Below are 11,746 nucleotides of genomic sequence, written 5' to 3' on the forward strand. Positions count from 1 at the left end.
CCTCCTACACCCTCCTCACCACTGATTTGGATCACTTGTTGTTCCCTTGTCACTGGGTTTGTTAACACCACTGCCTTTCCCCCCCATTTCCCTCTCTCCCATGTTACAAGGAACTCTCGGTCCCATTATTTTCTCCTCCAGATTGTTCATCCAGCCTATCTTATTAAACAGACCTATAAAAAAAAGTTTTTTTAAGACACACAGTTGCTTGCTATAGGAAACATCAGAAGTTCAAGTCCACCCAGAGGCATCCCAGTAAAAAGGTTTGGAGATCTTCTTCCAAAGAAACAAGTCACTGAGAACATGAAGGAGCAGAATCTACTCTGACCCACATGGTATCTCTCTAGAGAACCCTGTCTAACGCAGGACTCAACCATGATTAGGACTGGAATTCTTTTATAGAAACAGGGTTTTGTGTCTATCACAAAAATTCTAATGGCCCTGGTTTACTGTCATTCACATATTGCCTGTGACATCTTGATGCTTTGTGTTTCTTGTTTGTTTGTCTCCTTTTCACTGCCATTTGCCTGCATTGCCAGTGTCTGGTACCCACGCTGGAGCCCAACATGACACTTCTGATGATTTCTCTTCGTGGTTCTGGGCATCTGTAAAGGCCTGAGTTTAGTTAATAGTCACTTCTGAACTAAGCACACACACGAAGATTTCTCTTGGATCTGAAATTATGTTGGCAGGCAGACTTTATTTCTGTTTACGATGATCTCTTTTTTCTTTGACTCCTAATCGGGGCTAAGTGACTTATATACAGCTCCATCCCTTCTTATAACCTTGTTTATCCTAGATTTGTTGTCCTTCACTATTTCTCAGGCTCATGGAGATTTCCACTTTGATTGATTCCATCACTAGAGTTTGCGTCTTTCTTTTTCCTGCCCCAGCCCAAATATCTCCCCTGGACTATTGAATTTGCCTCCTCACTGGTCTCATCCACCTCCAGGGTGTTCCCTAGTTCTGTTCTGAGTGCTGCATTCAACACTGCTGTTGGATGGTCCTTCTAGATCACAAAGACTGCTGCTTCTTGCTGCATAGTTTACAAGCACTTCCAATCAGTGGAAAGAGGGAATACAAAGTTCTTCGTATAGCCCGGAAGATAGTTCATAGCTGCATATCTCATTGTCTCAAGTCCAGATATTTCCCCATTTTTTCTTCTAAATGATATATACCCCTTTGACACCCACCATTTTCATTTGTCCTCTCTGTGAAAAGTGACTGTAGCAACCTGGCTAATCCCATTCATTCAACACCCACATCTCCATGGGATCCTTTCTTTTCTCTAAGGAAAAATTGCCCTCTTGTCACTGTGTTTTATAGGTGCTTGGCTGACTTCTCGTTTTTCCTAAATAATTTCAGGATTCTTTTATTATTATTAAATATTTTTATTGAGGGCTCTTAGAGATATTATCACAATCTATACATACATCCAGTGTGTCAAGCACATTTGTACATATTTTGCCATCATCATTTTCAAACCATTTTCTACTTGAGCCCTTGATATCAGCTCCTCATTTTTCCCTCCCCCACCCTCCCTCCCTCACGAACCCTTGATAAATTATAAATTATTATTTTCATATCTTACATTGTCTGCGGTCTCCCTTCACCCACTTTTCTGTTGGTCATCCTCCTGGGAGAGGGTTATATGTCAATCCTTGTGATCAATTCCCCTTTTCTCCCCCCACCTTCCATTTACCCTCCTGGCATCTCTATTCTCATTATTGGTCTTGAGGAGTTTATCTGTCCTAGATTCCCTGTGTTGCAGGCTCTTACCTGTTGCAGTGTGCATGTTCTGATCTAGTCCGATTTGTAAGGTAGAATTGAGGTCATGATAGTGGTGGGGAGGAAGCATTAAAAAACTAGAGGAAAGTTGTGTGTTTCATTGGTACTCTACTTTGTCCTGAATGGCTCATCTCTTCCTTGTGACCCTTCTGGGAAGAGATGTCCAATTGTCTACAGATGGGCTTTGGGTCTCCACTCCTCGTCTCCTCCCCCACCCTCCTCCCCCATTCACATTGGCATGATTTTTTGTTCTGGGTCTTTGATGCCTGATACCTGACCCCATCAATACCTCATGATCACACAAGCTGGTTTGCTTCTTCCATGTTGATTTTGTTGCTTCTCAGCTAGAGGGCCACTTGTTTATCTTCAAGCCTTTAAGACCCCAGATGCTGTATCTTTTGACAGCCGCAGGGCAACATCAGCTTTCTTCGCCACATTAGCTTATGCACCCATTTGGTCGTCAGCAATTATGTCAGGGAAGGTGAACATCACAGAATGCTGGATTATTAGAACAAAGTGTTCCTGCATTGAAGCAGGACTTGAGTGGAGGCCCAATGTCCATCTGCTATCTTAATACTTAACATAAAAAATATGTACATAGATCTATTTCTTTCTCGTTATACATAAATATATTTGCATATGTACATGCCTGTATTTAGACCGCTATAAATGTCCTTTGCCTCCTAGTTCTTTCTTCTAGTTCTTTTTACTTTCCTTTTGTCCCATGGTCATGTTTGTCCTTCATTCAGGTTTCAGTCATTCCTCGCAGTTACATTGCCCTGGAGTAAGCCCCATTAGGCATCCTATGCCCCTCTCTCCATCGCTTTTAGTTCACTTGTTGTTCCCTTGTCTCTGGGTTGGTTGACCCTGTCCCCTTCCTTTCTCCCACCTCCCCTTCACCTGCATCCCCCTGGAACCGTCGGTCCCATTGTTTTCTTCTCCGAATTGTTTATCCTGCCTATTTTATCTAGATAGAAATACAGAGACATTAATAAGCACAAAAATAAGGCAAAGCCAAACAAAACAACAAAGGAAGACAAAACCAATAACAACAACAAAATAACAACAAAAAGAAAGTCAATGACAAAAAAAGAAAAGCTTATAAATAGTTCCAGATTTGGGTGTTGTTGTTTTTTTGGGGTTTTTTTTCAACTTTAGAAGTGTTTTCCAGTCGAGTCTGATAGGGTGCCACACTCTGACCTCAAAATCTATTTTTGGTATTCCCTGGGGACTTCATTGCTTTGCTCCCCTTACTGCTCTGTTGCATGTCCATTGTGTTTTGCCCTGTTGTGATGGGGTTAGATTGAGCACAATTCTCACACTGTGTCTCCAGTGTTGTCCCCTGTAGTGCTATGGTTCAGTGAGGGACATCGTAGCTCTTGGTGGGCTCGGCCCTATGGTCCTCTCTGTGCATTGTCTGCTCTGAGCAGGAATATTGTCCTCGGGGCTTGTTGGGCCAGGATATGTTCCCCTCACTCCCCTTCCCTCTTCATTTTTCCTGTGTGCTTTGATCAGACACGCCCCTCTCCCCAAGCTGTAGCTTCAGTGCTGTCCTCTGAAGTGCATTCTTATGGGGTGGGGGTAGGAGGTCCACATAGTTGAGATTGGGACTGGCCCCACAGACCTCTCTATTGGTTCCCTACTGCATGCCAGTATGTTTTATTCATGTTGGCGCATTGGGTTGAAGCCTGGTCTCACTCTCTCTCCTGTGGAGGTATAAACTATATCCTCCCCTTGGGTGGGTTAGTGCCTACCCATGTCTTTTTTTTTTTTTAATCTTTCCCCCTCCTATTTAGTTGGCTGTTATATGTCTCCCTGGATTGGGTCCTGCCATAGTACCTGTACCTCACCCCAGGAATGTCTGTATATCATAGCTTTTCCCCTATGCCCCCTTTTTAAGACTTACCTCAGTGACTCATGTAGTACTTGTCCTTTTGTGCTTGGCTTACTTCACTTAGCATGATTTCCTCGAGTTCTTCCCATGCAGCAATGCGCTTCATGCATTCAACGCTGCTTTTTAGGGATCCGTAGTTCTCCATTGTATGTATGTACCACAGTTTTTTGATCCATTCATCTGTTGATGGAAATTTGGGTTGTTTCCAACTCCTTGAAATTGTGAACTGTGCTGTGATGAACATCGGAGCACAGATGTCTGGGTGTGATTTGTTTCTTGCCTATTCTGGATATATGCCCAATAGGGGGGTTGCTGGGTCATATGGTAGCTCGATTTCCATCTGTTTTAGATAAGGCATATCTATTTCCATAATGGCTGTACATACCTACAGGTCCACCAGCAGTGGACATGAGTTCCTATCTCCCCACAGTCCGTCCAACACTCGCTACTTTCTGATTGTTTGAATTTGGCTGTCTTCGAGGGTGGAGGGTACTAAGTCTGGCTTGGGGTGTTGACTAACAGGATGTCTGTCTCTCTTCCCAGATTTTCTTCTGGATTTCTTACTTCTGGTTCTCATTAGTTTCTTAGACTGTTTGTGCAGTTTTAGTCTTAATAAAAACATGTGTTACTTCAGTCTACCTCATCCTCAGTAAATGCTACCTCAATAAATGCTAAATTGCTAGCTCCCCACAAAGGACCCTGACTTCCTACAGCTTTTTATTCCCAATGAAGCCTTTACAGCTTCACTTTTCTCCCTGTATCTTTCACTGTACCTCACATATGCCATTACTTTCTTATTACTCTCTCTCCATCATAATACAGAAGACATATATATAAATATATGTAGACCTGCTGTGTTCTCAGTACATACAAGTGCACATGATGCTCAGTGAATAGTGATGGACTGATGGAACTTAAATGAAGGAGCAGGTGATCCTTGTTCCAAGCATGGACTTAAATCCCAGTCATTCCTACCATCCCACACCAACATCAGACAAGGTTATCTGAGAGAGTTAACATTATCATAACTTGGCTTATGACAGACACATGACAGATTTAAGTCACAGCCCAGATACTGTCAATGGATCAAGTACCCTAGTTATGAATAATGTAAGAGAGAAGGGTGTGGGAAAGGGGGTGCATACATTCACATCCCCTATCACACCTGTGCTCAAGACTCATTTAGATGCTAAGCCTGTTATTATCATTTGGTTCCATATTGTTGTTTTTGCCAGAACATGTTTACATGTACCGATATAATGTGATCGTGTTCTTCTATACCAGTGCCACCGCTTGTATAGGACATTTACATTTCAAAAGACAAAAAATGGTTAATAATTGTAATATAATAAGAGTATCTCACCTCAAGATGTCATTTTGTCTTTTGAGTTGAAATGTCAGTATTATACCATTTTAGGTGTCAAAAGAACAATGGAAAATGAGAAAAAAATGTTAAAGCGTCAGGTGTAGGATTTTAGTTTGATTTGTTAAGATTTTATTCAGATACATGAATTATATCAGTTAAATTCTTGGTTGGAATTAACAAAGTTCCAGAATGAGATCATTATAATACTTTAAAAAAATCATTTGAATGATTCTATTTCACTGTGTAACTTTGTCACCATGGTACAAATGCATCAACTTTGCCATGAATGACTCTATATTTTGTTCTGAGATCTAGTTTATCATTAAAGCAGAGACTCGGTCACCCACAGGGCGGGGCACTTAGGACCCCTCCCTGCACTCCTCTCCAACATGCCCCATAGACTGAGAAGTCTGAAAGAATGCTCCCTCTCTTAGTCTGTCACTGTGAACGTCTCCTCTTTTCACCACAAAATCACCTGAAGCCAGAAATCTGGGAGTTCTGCCCTAAACCATGGCAAAGACTTTGGGGGACAGAAAGAGAATTACGCTTGAGTTAAATGAATCTGGGTATAAATTCCAGATTTGCCACTTTTATCATCTCTACAAACACAGGCAAGTGACATTATTTGGATCATCGTATCTTGCTATCAAACGAAGGTAGTTATACAGGCCTCCTCCTCCATCTTTTAGGAGTTCGTAAAGTGGCATATGAAAACGCCTTGGGCGCAGTCTGTGCTCAGGAAATATTACTCCCCCCCCCCACACACACACACACCCACTCCCCTCTCTATGGTATCTTGGCCTCCTATCACACGTATAGGCACATGTTGTATTTGCAGTCATTCACAGCAATTGATTTGATGCTGACTCATAGTGACCCTATATCACAGGGTAGAACGGTCCCTGGGAGTTTCCTGGATTGTAATTGTTTAAGGGAGGAGAAAGCCCATCTTGCTTTTGAACTGCTGGCCTTGCTGATCAAAACCCAACCCATAACCACTAAGCCACCAGGGCACCCTACACTATCCAGTCGACATTATAAAATATACCAAGAGAGTCCTTGAAGAAGCTCACTCACTGGGAGGACAGATAGGAACTGAACTAGTACTTATAATACAAAATAGAATGTGTGAGAAAATGTTAAGACACATGAACATGCAGTGCTAAGAGAGTGAAGAGAATTACTTGCTAAGTGGTTTGCCAAAGGCTTCTAGGGAATCAGTAGCAGTGATGTTGAACCCTGCGACTCACTTTTCACATTCCCCACTCCAGTTCCTTTCCTACTCTGATGCACCATACAATGATATGGCTTCTCAAGAACATTGAAACATCTGGTCTATCTGATTTCTTAAACACTGATGTCACACGCAAGCTCTTTAGGAGATGCTAAGAATACCCTGCCCTTTGCAGAATGTTCTGAACCTCCCCACATTACCACATCCCATGAGAAGCACTTATCTGTGCTCGGTTCTGCCTATCAATTTCCCTTTCCCTCTGCAGTCTCCACAGAATTGCCGGTTTATATTTATTATATCTAGCTATGCTTACTTATCTGAGTATTGAGTTATCTCTATATGTTAAATCTGGCACATTGCCAGATGTGTAGGCAATCACATCTTTGCTGCTTACCCAAGCAAGAAAAAAAGAACCTATCAGTCCTCCACAGGTGATTCCAATGCAGTTGGGGTGATTAGAATGATGAACATATTCTTCTATGCTCTCCCCCTCTGGCACTACAATTTCAGTGTTCAATCTTGGTTACGATTTTTGCTATTTTAAAACTCACCAGCACCCTGATACCAGTTCGGAACGTGAACACAAATACACACGCAGGAAAGATGGTCTGTCACTCATAATGCTTTCATGTGGACTGACTCGTGTGTTGCAAGGTTGTGAGCATTTTCAGTCCATGGGGAAAAATCACATGTCGATTTTCAACAGTGACAACAGTGAGGAGTTATGAGAGAAAGAAGAAACGGCTTCTATTGAAAAAGTCAAATAGGTTGATTTTCTCTACGTTCTACCCCAGCTGTATGGTCACAGCTGCCCTGGCCCATATCCTGGGGTTCTCATTCATCTACAGTACTTGCCGAACAAAGCAATGGATATAAGATTGGCCAGGCTGTCAATGAAACATATACGATACTCTCCGGGCCCACTCTGAGGGGTATCGTAAATAAAAGTGTGAAGCAATGCTATTTTTCCTGAATTGCCCTAAAGAAATGGAAAGAACAGATTTTTGAAGATGCCAAATTCACGGCGGTGAACTCTAAGTGAAATGCTAAGGTGTTCCATAGGAAACAGTATTTTCAGAGAGAGAATGGTGACCATTCAAAGTAACAATACTTTGAGGTGGTACCCCCCCCCAAATGGATTTTTCCCCTTGTAGCTATGTATTTCTACTTGCTACTCTCCAAAAAAACCCAAAAAACAGCTATATATTTAATTTTTTTTTTTTTTTACAAAACAACGACTCTCCATGACACTTAATACATTTGTCGAATCTGCGATTCCATTCTTGGAAACAGTCTTCAAACTCATATGTTTGGATGGCTAGCAGCACCTCCCTGGTGTTTTCTTCACGCATTCCACAGGATGGGTCCCCCTTACGATGGCGCATTGTACCAGCTTACAGGGTAGCCCAACGTAAAACTGCTAAGTCCCTAGTGTGAGGATTCCTCTTTAGCTTCATTGCTTTCCTTTTAACCTCACTCCCACAGCTTGTTTATAAAAAACAGTGGGGAAATCTCGGGTCAAAGACCTGGTTTTACCCGAAATAGTTGGCTGTTGTCCTTGGGTCTGGAGAAATACCCCTTGGGAGGCTGGCCACGTGCATAAAGGTGCCTTTGGGAGTCTAATGTCAATTAGGCTGATACCAGTCCCAAACCCAGAGGCAGAGAGAGCTTCCTGCCTGACCAGAACAGACTTTCTCAGGAGGGTAGGTGGTCCCTGCAGATATGGAAGTTTGAGGTTAGAAACTGTCCTAGACCTTTCCCTGTGTGTCTCTTCCTTTGTAGCCTTTTGGGCTGTAATAAATCTGTAGTCCTCCGGATGGTGTGATGTTAAGTTAAAATTATTGCTACTATGGTTCTAGTGTAGGCCTGCATGGGTTTATGTTTAAACGTGTATTTGAAATCAATTCACGACTGCAGGTAAGTTCTCTCGATAATACACTTGTTTTAATCTCATCCGAAAAAATTACATAAATACTGCCATTGAGTTGATTCTGATTCATAGCAACCTTTATCAGACAGTGTGGAACTGTGCCTGTAGATCTCTGAGAGCAGCCCTCGGGATATTGTGTACAAGGTGGGTGGGGGTAAAGCTCATGGGCAGCAGATCAAAACTGCCAGCAGCTCTACAGGAGAAAAACTGGGTTTTCTTCTCCTGGAAACACTTATAGTCTTGGAAACCCACAGGGCGTCACTGTGAGTCAGCATTGATTCCATGACGGTGAGATTGGTTTTGGTTCGGGTAACTTTATAGGAGTAAAAAGGCTCATCTTTCTCCCAAGAAGAGGCTTGTGATTTTGAACTGTTGATCTTATGATAAAACCGTAGCACAACAGCATCAGGATTCCTTAATCCTGACCAAGGGTCTTCAAATAAAGATCCAGTCAAGCAGTGGCTTCCAGGGGATCTGCGGGGCCAATTCAATTCAAGGCAGATAAATCAGCTCAGACAGTTATGATAACTATTTGGGGGCATTCCAGAGAGGAAAATTATCTATCTCTCTATCTATCATCTATATCTATCTATCTATCTATCTATCTATCTATCTATCTATCTATCTATCTATCTATCATCTATCTATCATCTATCTATCTATCTATCAATCATCTATCTATCATCTATCTATCTATCTATTTAGAATCAAAAGACACAGAATGAACAGAGGGCTTATTATGAAGATTTAAAACATTGAAAAATTGTCAGGAAGGTTCAGCCAAGGTATCTATCCCAAAAGCTAGCAAGAACTGCCCTACAAGAAAGTTGTTAGGAAACCTTATCTCGTCGACCCTACAAGCCTGCGTTTGCCCCTCTGTTTTCCTTTTTGGTTCCTGAAACTATGAGAGCAGGGAAAAGGGACACAATTTGAGCCCCTAGAGGATGTCAAAATAAACATTTGAATATGATGTGAATCAGAGAGCTCCGCTTTTTGGAGAAAGGCTATAGACATGGCCATGTGTAAACCTCGATGGAGGATGTGTTGAGCAGCAAGGGTTATACATTTTGGTATTTTTGTTTCACAACGGGCTCTGTGGGTTGTAGCCCCACTTCGTCACAGTCGTCCCAGTGATTTCTCCCAGCTAAAGGAGCAGCAGAAATGAATTTCCTTAGGATCTGATGTGGACTCTTAATGTTTTTAACTGACTTCCTGAAAGAGGAGTGAGACAGCAGCCCCAAAGTGATAGGTAGCAGGTCAGAAGATTGGGGTGTAGTGTGGACCCCTAACTTGAAAGCTGGCATCTCTTTGGCAGTCTGGAGGATGTTGTGTTTTTACCTTGTGAGCTCTGCCATCGCCCTGAGGGAGTGCTGAGGTTGTAGCTGGTGATAAGGATAGAGAAGTGGACACTGAGGGCTGGACCAGTGTGTACATTTTGTAGTTTGGACTCATATTGGTCTTTACTGCACAATTTTCATAAGAGTAAAGGAAACGTTGCATATATATATATATATATATTTATTTATTTATTTATTTATTTCAGTTGAGTGATGTCATTTTACTTATGTATAATATTAACTGGGGTTATTACATAATCAGATAATTCCTTATTTCAATCACGCCCAGCCCAAATTGTGCATTTGCTACCACAGTCAATTTCCAAACATTCTTTTCCTTTATGGACCCCTTGACATCACCCCTTTACCCCGCCACCGCCTCCTTGTCCCCCCTCACCCAAACCCTTATTCCACTTGCTGCCTCTATGGGTTCATAAGTCCTGTTTTTCATACCCCTTAAAACGGAAAACATATACCGCAACTTCAAGAGGCTGATCCCCAATGACATAAACCTTCCCAAGATACCCTCTAATATGTACAATAAAAAAACACACCGAACAATACAATTCCCCAAACATGATTTTGATAACCAGACCAGGTCCAGCATGCCCTAGGGGGATCTGCTGCCAAGCTTTAACTGTGCGACTCAGGCTTCTGCCTTTGACCTTCTCGACTCCACTGACGGATGCCCTCTGTGTAGTGACTTCTTTCCTTCTGTCCCTCCGTTGTGGACAGAGGGAGTTCGCTGGAGGTTTATTTCCTGTATTGTTCCACCAATGGATCTTGGGTTCCCACTGTCAAAATGTAGTTTTGAAAGTCATTTTTTTAAGTATAAAGCAAATTTTAGAATTAAAATGAATTCCAGCTAAGAAAGAAAAGATCATTATTCAGAGGAACTTTCCAAAGTGAAAAATAGTCCATGGTGGAGTACTTTAAACAATATCTAATATCTAATCTAAGTGACGTTAGTAACCTCTATTGTTCATGTAATTAAAAATCGCTGGAACTTTCTGTGTTTCTTCAGTATGGCTTTTAATTGTATCGTGATTTACTCTAGGTAGTAATAAAGAATGCTTGGGTTTTCTAAAAAGAGTATATATTTGAGAGCACAACTAATAGTAAATGATTTTGTCTTCAAAGTTAATATTGTTAAATTATTTGAGTCACTCCCTCAAACCAAAACCCAACTCCTTCCCGCCGAGTCAGTTCCAACTCATAAGGGCTGCAGAACAAGGAGCACTGCCCCTGTGGTCTTCCGTGACTGGAACCCGTTAGAGAGCAGAAAGGCTCGTTTTTCTCCCTTGGGTTTCCTACCGCTAACCTTGCCATAGGCAGCCCAATTTGTTCCCTGCGCCACAAGGGAATCCCCAGTCACTCCTTACCCGTGTTAAATGAGCATTAGCTATTTGACTTATTTTTAAAGCATTTTTATTTAAAACAGAAAGGTGGTTCACAATCACACGAGGCATGCATCGTGGCTAGGGCATGTGAGGGTCATTAATAGGAGACACTCAGATTGGTGGGGGGGTGGAGGATGGGTCGGTGAGTGGGGCACAGTTAGAGAGCCGCTGTAACAAAGACCACCCTGTTGAACAGAATCACGTTTGACAAACCAATCATTGCTTCCCTGTCCCTGCTTGCTGCTTTTCACAGGTTTAAGCCGCTGGCGGATACATTCCTGGGCAAGAAGAAGAAACTGTCAGCTGAGGAGAAATGTCGGCTTCTTCTAGAGCAGTGCAAATTACAAGGCTGGCAGGTTGGTAACTTACTACCGCCTAAAATATCAGTTTAGGATTTGAAGGGAGTGAGCTGAGTCATTGTGGGGAGCCACCAGCGTATTACTGGCAAAAACAGTTCTTTTGATGGGTTTGGCAAGGCTAGGCATTAAATGCACAAGTCTCTGTGATTTACTGGTTCGAGCAGTGGTCAGTCAACACAGGGAGGAACCCAGAGTCTCCTTTGCAGAGGTGATGAGAAGTTTGTGGAGCCTGTGGCGTCACTGTTAATTTATTATTTTTTAATAAAAATATCCCTGCAGTTAGTTCTAACAACAAAAATATTTTTCATAAGGCCAGGGTGCATGAATCAATATACCTACAAAGCTAAAAACTATGCTAATTTACTTTGGGAATCTTCTCATAGCCTCCAGTCAAAACTGTCATTATCACCCATTGACAATAATGCTTCTTCTTTTTTT

General features: G+C 42.0%; 1 protein-coding gene across 1 annotated transcript in view; it reads left to right on the top strand.

Annotated features, from left to right (window-relative positions):
- Positions 1-11,746, top strand: part of MYO16 (myosin XVI) — a 580,058-nt gene that overhangs the window by 429,932 nt on the left and 138,380 nt on the right. The window contains exon 27 of the mRNA XM_004704405.2: positions 11,203-11,305. Within this exon, the coding sequence (XP_004704462.1) occupies positions 11,203-11,305 (103 nt within the window). The remainder of the gene's footprint in view (positions 1-11,202; positions 11,306-11,746) is intronic.

The sequence above is a fragment of the Echinops telfairi genome, unplaced genomic scaffold (assembly GCF_000313985.2).
Source record: "Echinops telfairi isolate 266 unplaced genomic scaffold, ASM31398v2 ScPeMD7_7467;HRSCAF=8505_1, whole genome shotgun sequence".
Lineage (NCBI taxonomy): Eukaryota > Metazoa > Chordata > Mammalia > Afrosoricida > Tenrecidae > Echinops > Echinops telfairi.